The sequence below is a fragment of the Cnephaeus nilssonii genome, assembly GCF_951640355.1.
Source record: "Cnephaeus nilssonii genome assembly, chromosome: 23".
NCBI classification, from domain to species: Eukaryota; Metazoa; Chordata; class Mammalia; order Chiroptera; family Vespertilionidae; genus Cnephaeus; species Cnephaeus nilssonii.
Window position 1 is genome coordinate 5,676,878 of NC_137094.1, and position 13,959 is coordinate 5,690,836.

Below are 13,959 nucleotides of genomic sequence, written 5' to 3' on the forward strand. Positions count from 1 at the left end.
CCCTGCCTGTGCTCCAGTTCCCCGTCAGGACTATAGACCGGCCTTCTGTAGGCTTCTAGGATCCTGCCTAAATCTAACCCAGCTCCTGGAAATGCTTTTTCCCTCTTACACACCCACACCCAGAGGTGGGGTCCTAATAGGCAGCTGCCTACATCTCCAGGTCGTGGTCCTGAAACGTCCAGTTCTCTCCACTACCACCCGCTTCCGGGTGGCACCCATGGCGGGCTGGCCCCTCCTTCTCCCAGGGATCTGTCTTGGTGACATCTTGGCACAGTGGCCCTGCCCACCGTAGAACCCCAGTTACTCAAATGGACTGTGCAATGGAGCCCAAACCGGCTTCCGGGGGCGGAGGGACTGGTCCTGTGGGTGCTCTGGGCGCCACCTCCAGCACATGGGTCCCAGCGAATGAGCAACAGCTCCGGGACCTGACTGAGCACTACCTGGCCCCAGCGGGGGGGGGGGGGGAGGGGAGGTGGGGGGGAAAGGTAGGGGAGAGGGGGGGAGAGGTGGGGGGGGGGTCCGCACCCACCTGAGAAGCGTCCTGTGGGAAAACCGCGTCAAAGGCGAACATCTTGGGGGGCACCTGGCTGCCTCTCTTCTGGAAGGCGCTTTGACCCCCGCACGCCAGGGGGTCGTACAGGGTGACCTGCTTCTTCCGAGGGTCCACCTTCAGGAAGGAGCTGGACTCGGCGGTGTCGCGGGCCAGCGTGGAGCAGATGCGCAGCATGACCTTCACCTGTCAGGGGATGGGACAGGACAGACGGGGTTGAGTTGGATGGAACGTGCATGGGACTGTCACGTGATAAATGATGATGTGCCCAGTGAAGCCGCAGCACGAGCCTCGGGCTGTGGGGGAAACGGGTGTTTGTGATGACCCGGTGGGCTATCCCGTGTGCCCCTGGCTTCATTACAGAAACGGCACAGCAGGTTCCGGCCTTCCTATTCACATAAAGGGGGAAGAGCGGCACCCCGGCGGCCCAATTACGTGGATGAAAAGGAGGCCCCGACTGCCGCCTCTCGGGCTGGTGTCGTCCCCCGAAGCCCACAGATCAAGGAGCCCCGACATGAAAGTTAGCTCCGTGATTCACTCCTCGCCTCCGCTCGCCGGGAGTCTCGGAGAAAAACCCACGTTATTAGTGTCGTCGTTAACAGCCGAGCCGTGGCCGGCTTCCCGCCAGCGTCTGAAGTGTGTTCCAGGGCGCGGGAGGAGGGATCTGTTGGAGCTGCTATTTGGGATCCCATTGAGTGAGCGCATGGAAGCCGGCTCTTCGGGGCACAAAAGCACATCTCCGTGGGACGCTGACCCGCCCCTGGGAACGGCGCACGGACGTCTCTGGGGCTCATGACCAGCCCCCCCGCCCCCCCCCCCCCCGCCCCGACAGCCGAACGTGGTGCCTACGAAAAGGACCGCCTGCCCTGGGCCCTGAGCTGAGCAGAGTCGAGCTGAAAGCCTCACACGAAGCTCTGGAGACTCCGTCCTGGGACCAGGACAGCACTGACGCCCTGACCAGCTCTTCACTGCTATGTCTCTAGTTCAGTCCAACGGTGCTGAGCCTCTACTATGTGCCAGGCACCGGCCTAGGCATGAGGGATGCAAAGTCACGCGGTACGTAACGTGGCAGGGCGGACAGGCCATTTCTATGGCACGATGTGGCCCGTGCTGAGCCTGTGCAGAGTTATTGTTCAACTCTGTGTCTTGCCGTCTTCATCTCATCACGGGTCAGGGCTGATGCGATTTCAGGGGGGAGCTTGTAAATTTTTAAATGAAATATTTCAAATGCACGGGAGTGCTCAGAGAAGACTCTACATGCGCGTAACGAGGGAGGCCACCTCCTGCCCACCGCAGGCCTGTCCGCCGAGGCGCGGGAACTACCTGGCAGCGTATAAAGCTGAAACGTAGCGCATGCCCAGGGCACCGGGCTGTCAGATGCCCGGCCTGGTGCCCCGCTGTCCTTGTCCCCATCCCAGAAGAACGGTACTCAGGGGAGGGTCCCGAGGCCGGGGCCACGTGGACGGAGCACAATGTTGGGGTGAGGCCCACCTTCCAGGGTCCAAATCTTGGTCCTCCCACTGGGAGGTCACACCCTGACACCTGCCGTTTCCTGAGGGTCTAGCGTGGGCGTGGGCGCTGTCATCCCCGGGCTCGCTCTTCATCCCCCTCAGCCAGGGGGTGGCTTTTATTCCCTACAGGTTCCGGTCCAGATTTTACAGGTGAGAAAACACGCGTCACTGAGCGTGTCCCAAAGCACTGAACCTGCGGACGGGAAGGCCAGGCCTGTCCCCAAGCCCACACTCCTCCTCTGTGCCCCCCGCGGCCTCCCACACGGCCGCTCTGCTCCGGGCCTCGTTTCTCTCCTGTAGCATAGGAAGAGCAATGCCTATCTCGCGGGACTGTGGTGAGAATGACAGGAAGTGGCATGGGAGATGCTGAGTATAGGGGGGGGGCACCCAGGGGTGATCTCTTCCTCCCCCTCCTCCTCCTCCCCCCATGCGTGCTCCTGCTGAACCACAATACGCTGGCCTTTTCCAATCTGAGAGTCAACGATGAGGCTGTGGAACTCCCTGTCCTGGACTCTGGGTGCCATGAATCCCAATGGGGGTGGGGGGGGGGGATCCCCCAGACAGAGCCGGGCATCGGCACGGGGCCTTACGAGGCTCCTGGTGGCCCCACGTCCCTCTACAGGACAGCGGCCCCCACAGCTGTCCACCGCCCACTCTGGACATTTCCTGGTTCACTGTGAATGTCTCTAGTCCTAGTTCAGGTCCATTCCGCCCCATCGATTTGCGCCCGCTACACAGCACGTGTGCTAGAGAGCTCATCTTCCAGCTGCGACTTTGGGGAGTGTCTGCCGCCCGGATTGCTAAGCGGGCAGCACACCTCCAGCCGGGCCCCTGAACGTACACGCCGGCCGGGCGGAGGCAGCGCCAGGAGAACTGATGGAGGCGCATGGCCTCTGCCTGTCCATCGCACAGTCCCACATGCAATCTGTGGGTGCCGACCGAGTGAGCTACGCCAGGATGGGGCTGCGCGGGGAAGCAGGAGAGAGGCCTGGGTCAGCGAGTCCTCTGTCCGGGAGGGATCTCCTGCATCTTAATGAGGCCGGGCCCGCAAGCCGTCTCTGCGGACGGGCTGAGGGTCCCAGCCGCCGCCGGCCATGTCGATGCAGGCTCTCTACAACCCGCTGAACTCTGGGCTGGGGGAAATGCGTGCTCCGTTCTTTACTTCGAAATTCACTTAGATAAATGGAGATTTTTTTCCCCCCCTTACAGGAAGGAAACTGGGTTTTTCTGCTTCACTTCGTTGTATCATTTCCCTTTAATCCAGCGCCCTTCCTGCCCCATCCTCGGTGATTAAAGTGCTCGGGAGACACCACTGTGACCAAGGAAGGCCTCCCAGCCCTGGCCGGTGTGGCTCAGTGGACAGAGCGTCGGCCTGCAGACCGAAGGGGCCCGGGTTCAATTCCGGTCAAGGGCACCTGGGTTGCAGGCTCCTCCCTGACTCGGGCCCCGGTCAGGGCGCGTGCAAGAAGCAACCAATCCATGTGTTTCTCTCACATCCATGTTTCTCTCTGTCTTTCCCTCTCTCTTCCCCTCTCCCTAAAAACCAACGGGAAAATATCCTCGGGTGAGGATTAACAACAAAACCCAGAGTTCTCGCTTCTGTCGCAAACCCAGTAGGTTCTTGCAATCCCTGCTTCACCCTTCCTCCCTGCCCCCCGGGGAGCGGCCCTGCAGTGCTCACAGGCACAGCCTCTCCCAGCGCCGAAGGAGGGCCACCGAGGCCCCCCCAATGGCAGGACCGGGGAACGGGACCCAAAGAGCCAAAGGGGGCACAGCGAGCCGGGGGACGGGAGGGCCTGGCACCCCGACTCAGTGGGCTGATGAGCTCCTCTAGCCAAGCTCTCCCTGCTGGGACCTCACTCCGCCTCCTGTACCTAATCACTCCATGGGCGGGGCCGGCAGCTGTTGCTCTGGGCAACCGCTGTCTTGGTGCCCTGCTCATCCATCTCTGGGATGGCAGGGCGGGACAGAGGGACAAGGATTTGTGGACACTCGCCGAGAGGGAGAGGCAGGGCCTGAACTGCACACACACACACACACACACACACACACACACACACACACCATCCATGTAGAGGCAAAGCCCCCCAGCCTCAGGGCGTGAACGTGGCATGGGCCCCACACTGTTGTCACCACACATGATCCCAGGGACAGAGAGCCCTGTCTGCCCCTTGTCACAGCATGAAGCCCTGGTGCAAACTCCGGGGGCTCTCCCTCGCCTCTCTACCCAGAGCTGCCCAGCGGGGGCTCTTCCTCGCCTGTCTGCCCAGCGGGAGGCCGGCTGAGCGCCTGGGGCAAACCTGACCATTCGCAGGGCCCCTCACGGATCAGACAGACCACAGAGACGGGGAGGCGGAGGGAGGAGGAGGCCGCCCAGCTGTCCTCAGGCACACGCTTTGCTTACACGCCTTTGTGGGCCTCGCAGTGAGGCCCCGACAGACACACTCGGAACAATGACGGCTCCCTGGCCAGCGTCTCGGCCACAATAGCTGCTCAAAGACAGCATGTCAGTGAGGATGAGTTTTCCCCACGAGGCCAGAGGCTGCAGAGGACAGGAACCACTACCATCTTTCAATTCCTTTACTGATGTCTAAGTTCACCGATTTTTTTTTAATACGTTTTCATTCATTTCAAAGAGAGAAAGGGAGGGGGGGAAGAGAGAGAGAGAGAGAGAGAGAGAGAGAGAGAGAGAGAGAGAGAGAGAGAGAAGAGAGAAGCATCAATGATGAGAGAGAATCACTGATCAGCTGCCTCCTGCACACCCGCCCTGGGGATCGAGCCCACAACCCAGGCATGTGCCCTGACCGGGAATTGAACCGTGACCTCCTGGTTCATAGGTTGACGCGCAACCACTGAGCCACGCCGGCCGGGCAAAGTTCAGCGATTTTTTTAACCATCAGCTTAGTAGAAACTGGTCAAGGCGAGGTCAGATCACCTAACCAGGAAGTCCATTTGGCACATGTCTGCCTCCATCCCAGCAGTCCTGGGACCACCTTTAAGCCTCCCACGTCTATGAAGTTCCTGAAACGTGTCTCCAAGGCAAGTCAGGGCCCAAAAGAAGTGTCATCAGAATGCACCAGCCGGAGGCGCGGTGGGGAGAGCAGAACACTGAGGCCGCCAGAGGGACTCCTTGTCCAGAGGAGTCCTCCACCTGCTGGGACAGAGCAGCCGCACTGCAGAGCCCGTTTGCCACCGACGCCACGGACGCCCGTCCAGGGCCGGCTTCCTCCCACGGGGCCGGGCGGCGACGGGATGCTGGTGCCCTCACGGTGGGTGTGCGCCCGGGAATGCCGGCATCCTGTGGCTCACGGGAGACTCTGCCTCCGATGGGAGACCCCTGGCGCCCCAGGCCCTGCCCGATGGCAGCCGAGAGCGAGCGGAGACGCAGCGCCCTGTGGCCCTCAGTGCGGGCCGGGAGGCCTTCCCTGGCTCTAGGCATTTTGCGGGGGATTCAGCTCTTGAGGGAAAACTGTGGAGGGCCATGAAAAGGGCCCACTGTATCTAATGAGCGGATCTCCTTTCTTACAGGCTCCGGGTATAACGGCACTGCCGTGAAGAGGAAGCCAGGAGACTGGGTTCGAATCCAGACTTCGCCACCATTGAGTGGCCGCCATCTAAGGCGTGGGCCTCGGTGTCCTTATCCCCAGAACGGGCCTGTTGTGCCACCTCCCTTGAAGGACATTTCTGAAGAAACAATTAAAGAGCCCGGCCGGCGTGGCTCAGTGGTTGAGCATCAACCTATGAACCAGGAGGTCACGGTTCGATTCCCCGTCAGGGCACATGCCTGGGTTTCAGGCTCGATCCCCAGTGGGGGGCATGCAGGAGGCAGCCGATCCATGATTCCCTCTCATCATTGATGTTTCTATCTTTCTCTTCCTTTCCTTCCTCTCTGAAGTCAATAAAAATATATTTTGAAAAGAAAGAAACAAATAGACAAGTAAAGCAGCATACAAATGTAAAATATTATTCTAAGAAGGAAGGAAAGAAAGGGGGAGGCAGGGAGGGGGGAGGAATGGGGAGGGGGGAGGGGAAGAGGGAGAGAATTTGTATTCCTTTCTCTATCAAATTACTGATATCAGAAGCCTTTCTCCTAAGCTTAATTTTAAAAATTAAAGCAAAAAATTATTTAATGAACACACACATCCACGGCAGCAGAGAGCAGAGTATCCCCGCCTCCCTGATGATTAAATCAAAGGCTATAGTTTGCTGGCATATTTGTAAAGGCGAGGAATCCACATGAAATCGGATCTGAGCATCTGAAAGGGACGTGAGTTCTTCCCTTACTCAACTCCTTTCTTTTCTGTCTGATCAGGTGATGAGGGTGCGCATAGCCTCTGCTCAGGGTCCATTAGTCACTTCCGGGGAATTCTCCCACCATTCCGCACCGGATGGCTGGGGAGGCTGGAACGTGAAACACACCCCTCCATGTGCGCTCTTCTCAGCACCCTCGCTTTTCTGATCAACCAAGAAGTTCGCAGCCCTCCCCGTCCTGTGCTGAGGACCGTCCGACAGAGCTGCCGGAAAAGATGTAGTGAAGTGCCCATGTCTAACCCACATGGCCAGGGACGACGGGCCATTCCCAGGCCTGGCTTAAAGAGCGCCTTCCTCTCCTGATACAATGTACGACTCCACTGCTGGCCCACCGTGGGCACACGGGACCCCCCGAAAAAGAACGCCCCTGCCCCCTGTAACTTGCCCAATGTGCCCGCCTCACCTGATAGGAGAGAGAAGCAAACTAAAATTGGGTTTTATAAGAGGCAAAGGTTTAAATACTTTCCTAATAACATCTCGAGCCATGATCTGAAGTCACTTTCTCTGAAGGAAGACCTTGATGGTTCCGTGGGACTGAAAGTTTCCAGAAGTTTTCCAGGAGACCCCAAGAACCATATCCTCATAGCAATGACCTTGGAGGGCCCTCCCCCAAGCATGGGAGGGAGGCCAGCAGGCCTGCTCCCGAGGTGACTGCGGGCGCTTGTGAACACATTTGCATCGTCAGTGTCGCAGGAAGACACAGTTACCCGTAAGAATCGCAGATCCAGCAGGGGAAGGCGGGGCTAAGGGGGAGAGATCAACCAAAGGACTTGTATGCATGCATATAAGCCTAACCAATGGATACAGACACCAGGGTCCAGGGGTGAGGGCATGAGTGGGGGATGGGGGGACAATAGGGAGATAAGGACACATTTGTAATACCTAAATCAATAAAGGGGGGGAAAAAGAATCGCAGATCTGCACCTGCCGGGACCCCAAAGATGCCAGGCACAGTGGAGCTGTTAGTTACAGAGCAAAACCAAACTGGATTGAATTTCTTTGCATAGAACACAGTACTAACCCGACGTGACCTATTCAAAGGTCATGGGGCTGTAGTCACTGCAGGAATGCAGAGTGGGGGGGTCCAGCACCGAGTTTGGGGGTGGGGATGGGGGTGGGGTGGGGTGAGACCCCGGGCCTAGTCTGGGGCCATGTCTGCTCTGCTGACAAATCAACACCTGTCAATCAGCCCTGGGCACCACCGCCATACCGTCTCTAACAGTCCACAAACCTCACATGTACAGAGGACTACCTCCTCGGGGCTCCCCAACAGCCGTGTCAGGGAACATCACTACAATCGCTACCTGCACCCCTCCTTGGAGGCTCAGGAGGCTGAGGTCGGGGCACCTCGGAGGCTGGTCCAAAGCCCGCTGCCTGGCAGAGGTGCAGGGCCGGTGGGGGGCCGGGACCGGCTCCCCTGCAGGGAGTGTCCGGGTCGAGCCCAGCCCAGCAGGACCAGAGCATCCTCTCCCGGGGCTGGGCCGGGGCGAACCTCCTCGAGGAGCCGGAGGGCTGTCCCTGCGCTGGGGACGCTGGCTCTCAGGGGTGCCAATGGGTGCCCTTGTGTGGTCCCAGGCAGCCAGTAATGAGCCGCGCGGCCCTCCGAGAGGGAGATGCTCATGCGTGAACGCCAGGCTGGGGACGGGGACAGCAGCGGCACGAGGAAGCTCAGTGTGGCCAGTAACGGAGCCGGGTAATGAGATGTTCTCCAGACAGAAGCGCTCGGGGAGTGGGAGGCCGGAGACTCCCCAAAGCGCCTCGTCAGCAGGAGCCTGTCGCCAGCAGGGACTGAGGTGCGGAGCGAGGACAAAGCCAGGGAAGGTCCTGCCAGAGGCGCGGCACGCCAGCAGCTCCCGCACCGCAATTAGCAGGCGGCACAGCCTGTGAGACGAGACAGGCGTCCGGGCCGGGCTGTCAGCAGAGGCCGGATCCTGACAGCCGCCTGTCGGACAGGCCGCGCTCTCGCTCAGGGCTGGGGAGCTGATTAAGGAGCTGGTGAAACGCATGCTCAGGTGCAGCAAGCTGGGGCAGGAGGGAGGCGGAACCTGGGGTCCTGAGGCATCCCTGGGGACCCCCTTCATTATTAAAGGCTCTGGATGTCAGCGCCCTCCCTGGACCGTGTGGAGTATGGGCTGGAGCTTGGGGCACACGCTCTGGAGACGGATTGCTGGGGTTTGAGTTCTGCCTGGCCCCCTATCTTTTTGGGTTTTTGTTGTTGTTCTTAATCCTCAACCAACGATATTTTTCCATTGATTTTTTAGAAAGTGGAAGAGAGCGAGAGAGAAACATCGATGTAAGAGAAACACATTGATTGGTTGCCTCCTGAGCGAGCCCCCACCAAGGTACATGCCCTCAACCAGAATCAAACTCGGGACCCTTCAGTCCACAGGCCGACGCTCTATCTACTGAGCCAAACCGGCCAGGGCTGCCTGTCCCTCTATTGATGTGCCTCTGTGGACAGAGAACGTGGCCCCTGCAGGCCCCATCTACAAACTAGTCGTAGCAGCAGGCTGCCCAGTGGGGTGGTTGCGACCCCTGAAAGGGCGGATGCCTGTGACCCCCAACAGCAGTGCCTGTACACAGCGGGCACTCGGTAAATATATCCTACCTAATAAAAGAGTAATATGCAAATTGACCCTAACTCTGCTACACCCACCAGCCACGCCCACCAGCTAATCAGAGCGAGTATGCAAATTAGCCCAACCAAGATGGCTACAGCCACGGAGAAATTAGGAGGGAGGCTTGGGTTTCCAAGGCGATAGAAGAAGCCAAGCTTTCCTCTGCCCTGGCCCGCCTAAGCCTCCACTCAAGGCTACAAAGTTTCAATTATAGAAGGTAAACAAATCCAAACAGAAATGGCTGCCGGCCACGCAGCTTGGCTCCACTCCAGGCTACAAAGTTTCAATTGTAGAAGGTAAATAAATTCCAGATACCAGGGCCTCCTCTTGGGTCGCCAGGGGGCGTGGCTGGCCTGCAAACCACCACAGGCCCTTCACCCAGGCTGCCCCACGTCCCAAGGGAACCCTCACCCTTATCCATGACACCCTTCAGGGCAAACCAGCTGGCCCCCACCCATGCACCAGGCCTCTATCCTATCTAATAAAAGAGTAATATGCAGATTGACCATCACTCCAACACACAATATAGTTGCCCCCATGTGGTCAAAGATCCTGCCCCCATGTGGACACAAGATGGCCACCACAAGATGGCCAGCAGGGGAGGGCAGTTGGGAGGCACCCAGCCTGCAAGGGAGGGCAGTTGAGAGGGACCAGGCCTGCAAGGGAGGGCAGTTGGAGGCGATCAACCCTGCAGGAGAGGGCAGTTAGGGGTGACCAGGCCGACATAGGAGGGAAGTTGGGGGCAAACAGGCTGGCAGGGGAGCAGTTAGACATCAATCAGGCTGGCATAGGAATGGTTAGGGGGTGATCAGGCTGGCAGGCAGGCAAGCAGTTGGGAGCCAGCAGTCCTGGATTGTGAGAGGGATGTCCGACTGCCCGTTTAGGCCCGATTCCACTGGGATTGGGCCTAAACGGGCAGTAGGACATCCCTCAAGGGGTCCCAGATTGGAGAGGGTGCAGGCTGGGCTGAGGGACACCCCCCCCCCCATGCACGAATTTTGTGCACTGGGCCTCTAGTCCTGTAATAAAGATCATAATGCTTATTAAATTTTATAATGTAAATTCTTAGCACCTTTAAATATTTAAATATATAACATACATTGTGAAATTATTACAATTATTGAGGGTCTGAGCACCGGAAAGATCAGGAACACTGGAGTCAGACGGATCTGGTCTTACTTACTAGCTATGTGACAATGACTGTTTTAACAGTTTCCTCATCACTAAAATGGGAATAATAATCCCAATCTGGAAGGATTCCCATGATTATTAAGCAAATCATTGCTCACTGCTTGGCATAAAGTAGTCCCGGGTAATAGTTCCCATCATGCCCATGTCCTCAGGAATCTAACATGACCCTGGCTCTCCCCTCCCAGCTTGGACCTAGGAGGTCAGGACACCCGGTCCCTAGATTCTTAGTCACTATGACCAGAGGAGTGACCTGGGGAGGGACACTGTTATCTCACCATAGAATTTGGAGCCAACACAGGTTCCACGCTGGCAGGGGGCCTCCCGGGTTTCACAGATTCAAGCTCAGGTCTCCCCACTTCCATCCTCACTCTCTTTTGCTTCTTTTTTTTTTTTTAATTTTCTTTCATTGATTTCAGAGGAGAAGGAAGAGGGAGGGAGAGAGAGAGTGAGAGAAACATCAATGGTGAGAGAGAATCATTGATCGTCTGCCTCTACTAGGGATCAAGTCGACAACCCAAGCATAGGCCCTAACAGGGACCCGAACCATGACCTCCTGGTTCCTAGGTCGATGCTCAACCACTGAGCCACATCGGCCGGACATTTTTGGGTTCTTTTTTGGTGAATCTTGGGTAACTGACAATCGGAGAACACGGCTAGAGAAAGTCCCCGTGGTTAGTCTGTGGTTCCTGCGGTTATTTCATCCGTTGAGATCCCCATTCAAAGGACAAAACAGCATGGGAAGGGTTTTTGAGGCGGCAGCATGTGGACACTTCTTAAACCAGAATCCTTTCCAAGGTGCCCGGGCTGGATTCGGGTGCTGACTGCTTACAAAGGGCCATTTACCACCAAAACCCACGCACGTGCAGCAACGGAAGCTCTAATGGATCTGTCATCAGCAAACACGCAGGAAGCGTGTCACCACGGAGACGCTGTGGGCCTGACACACGCAGGACCAAGGGAAAGTTGTCTTTTTTGCTGCCCACTTTGTTATAAATATATTATAAACACAAATATAAAACCTCAGCCTGCCAGCAGCCTGACACTCCACTCCGTGTCTCCTCACTCCCTGCCCCCTTCCCCTGGGCCCAGGACTCTCCCTGTCCCGCTGCGCCTGGCCTTTGACCTACTTAACAGCACCCAGGAACTCTGAGAATAAGTCAAGTGCCCCTGTCAGGTGAGGCCCAGAAACCCCAGCTCTCACATGCGCCGTGGGATTTTGCAAAGCACCGCAGTAAGCAGCCTAGTTATCTAAATCGAAAAGGCCGCGGCCGCGGGCAGCGGACGATGAGGGTTGTATTCTTCCGGCAGGCATCCCTCAGCGTGCGTTCTTCGTACAACTGTCTATGCTGCAGGCTTGTGAGCTCCGTTAAATGCATGCATCACCCATGGGATGACAGTGGTGTTCTCCCTGCGGATGGGACCCGCATAGGACCCACAGGTGCCAGCATGAGCCTGGGTTCCCAGGGCATCTGGGACAGAGGTCACGTGACCCAGGGCAGGACGCCGGTCCAGCACCGAGACCTTCCAACCAGGGGCCTGACTGCATGCTGGGCGCGGGAGAGAAGGCGCCCTTCTCCGGGCCACTGGGGAGGCGGGTTCCATGCGGGGTTGGGAGTCCCCTCCTAGAAAAGCCCAGGCCGCCCCCACCAAACCCAGCAGGGCCTGAACCGGCCGCCCCTGGGGCGGATGCTGCGAGCCCCTGTCCACGCCAAGCCTGGGCTGTGTCTCCAGCCCGCAGCGCTGCAGCCTTCACTCTAGGCCAGAGGGGGCGTCTGAGGGGTCTTGGGGCCAAGAGGCTGAGATCTGGAACAGTCCTCGCTAAAATCTAGCTAAAACTTAAATATTTTAAAATTCGAAGTTTAATTTGAAATTCAGCTTAGCTAAAATGTAACTTGCATGGAAGCCTGCCACGAACACCACCTTCTCATGACCGCCTCACCCTAAAAGAGGGAGCAGAGGGAGGAGGGAAGGAGGAGGAAGACGTTACGTGAATATCTTGGTCCCACATCATGGACCCACGGTTACCCTTCGAGATGTTCACTCTCATTCACCACGATCCAGAAAGCTCAATAGCCAATGTCGCCCCAATTCTTTCTCCCAGTTCCTCCCAACGCCTCCGCCCTCACAGAGACCTCTGTCCACGTCCATCAAACAGACACGAAGCCCACAGCGTGCCCCGAGCCAGGCTGGGCTGCGGGAAGCGAGGCGAGAGGAGGGTGGGAGGTGGAGAAACCGCCGGGACTGCGGGTACAACCAAACGGAGCTGGTGGCACTTCCACTTGAGGTTCCTTCACTTTCCACCCGGGCCTGGAAGCAAAGCTACATTCATTCTCGGCGAAGCTCAGAGGACGCCCCCCAGCTCGTTACTGCCATCCAGCTGGAGGCCTGGGCGGGCGGGATACGGCTAGAAGGGGTGGAAAGAATGTGCTGAAAAAAGAGGGGGCGAGGCCAGCTGGGGCTAAAGGAGCAAATGCTAATGAGGCTCCCACCACCTCTGGCCACAGGCAAGCCACTGGCCGCCTCTCGTGTCCTTGACCCTCATGTCCTTGACCCTCATGTCCTTGACCCTCATGTCCTTGACCGCTTCTCTGCCTTGGCCAGAAGCCCTCGGGGCCTCAGGACTCAAGTTCAAAGCAGCCTGGTAAATTCTAACACGAAGGGCTACCTGGGGGACACGCTTTCTCTTGGTTTTCTTCCCAGAATGCCTGTGTGGAGGATCGGATGGCGGTCAGGGAAGGCAGCACCAAATAAACGGGGTATGTACCCACTGCAGCCTTCTGCGGTGTGCATATGATGTGGGTGGGAGACACCCGCACATTCAGACTCGAGGCTAAGCCCTGTGCCTGGAGGCGGGCCGTGGGGGAGGCCTGGATGGGAGCATCGCCTCCTGGCTGAGGGGCTTTGGCCACCTTTGATGAAAGGCACCTGATTAGCAAGGCGGACCCTGCATTTGAGAATCTGAAAGCTTCCTAGATCCCGGCCTGGCTCAGTGGTTGAGCGTTGACCTAGGAACCAGGAGGTCACGGCTCGATTCCCGACCTGGGTTGCAGGCTGGCTCCCCAGTGTGGGGCCTGCAGGAGGCAGCCGATCAATGATTCTCTCTCATCATTGATGCTTCTCTCTCTCTCCCTCTCCCTTCCTCTCTGAAATCAATAAAAATGTTTTGTTTTTTAAAAAGAAAGCCTTCCTCCCAGGCTGCGTCTGATGGAATGCCGGAGCATGCATCAGGCGCCGGGAGGGACAGTGCGCAGCTGCACTCGCCGAGCTATGCGAGCGAACTGAGCTCAGGCCCACAAAGCCCTCGACAGGCCCTTGTGTACGGTGTGGAACCAGCATCCTCAGGGCTGCAGAGGCGGGAGGAGCCCCATCGTGGGCACCACCCAGGCTCTGCTCCTGTGGCCCGGCCCCCACCCCCCCCGAGCCTGGTCCCTGGGCTCCAGCTCACACAGGCTGTTGAATTCCCCTTCCAGCTGACCCACCAACTTCCCTGCCTGTGTTCCCCAAGGACCTGTGCTCTGCCCCATCAGAGCAGGGCGCTCAGTTCATCTGCTTGAACTTGGAAACCTCAGGCTAGAAGAGACTTGCCCAAGGGACAGAGCCTGGCCAGGGCCTCTGTCAGACTCCTGACCACCCCCTGGAACTATTCTAGGAATAAACACCCAGGTCGGGAGTCGAGAGTCGGGAGCCTCCAGCCATCCCTCCCTCCCTCCCTTCCTTCCTTCCTTCCTTCCTTCCTTCCTTCCTTCCTTCCTTCCTTCCTTCCTTCCTTCCTTCCTTC

At 57.9% G+C, this 13,959-nt stretch overlaps 1 protein-coding gene across 4 annotated transcripts in view; it reads right to left on the bottom strand.

Annotated features, from left to right (window-relative positions):
* The window catches only part of KIF26B (kinesin family member 26B), a 371,316-nt gene that overhangs the window by 56,651 nt on the left and 300,706 nt on the right, over positions 1-13,959 (bottom strand). For all 4 annotated transcript variants that reach the window (XR_013813119.1, XR_013813120.1, XR_013813121.1 and 1 more), the window contains exon 6: positions 530-736. Coding sequence is in view for 1 of the 4 variants with exons in the window: in XM_079763803.1 (XP_079619929.1) it covers positions 530-736 (207 nt within the window). In the remaining 3 variants the exon portion in view is untranslated. The remainder of the gene's footprint in view (positions 1-529; positions 737-13,959) is intronic.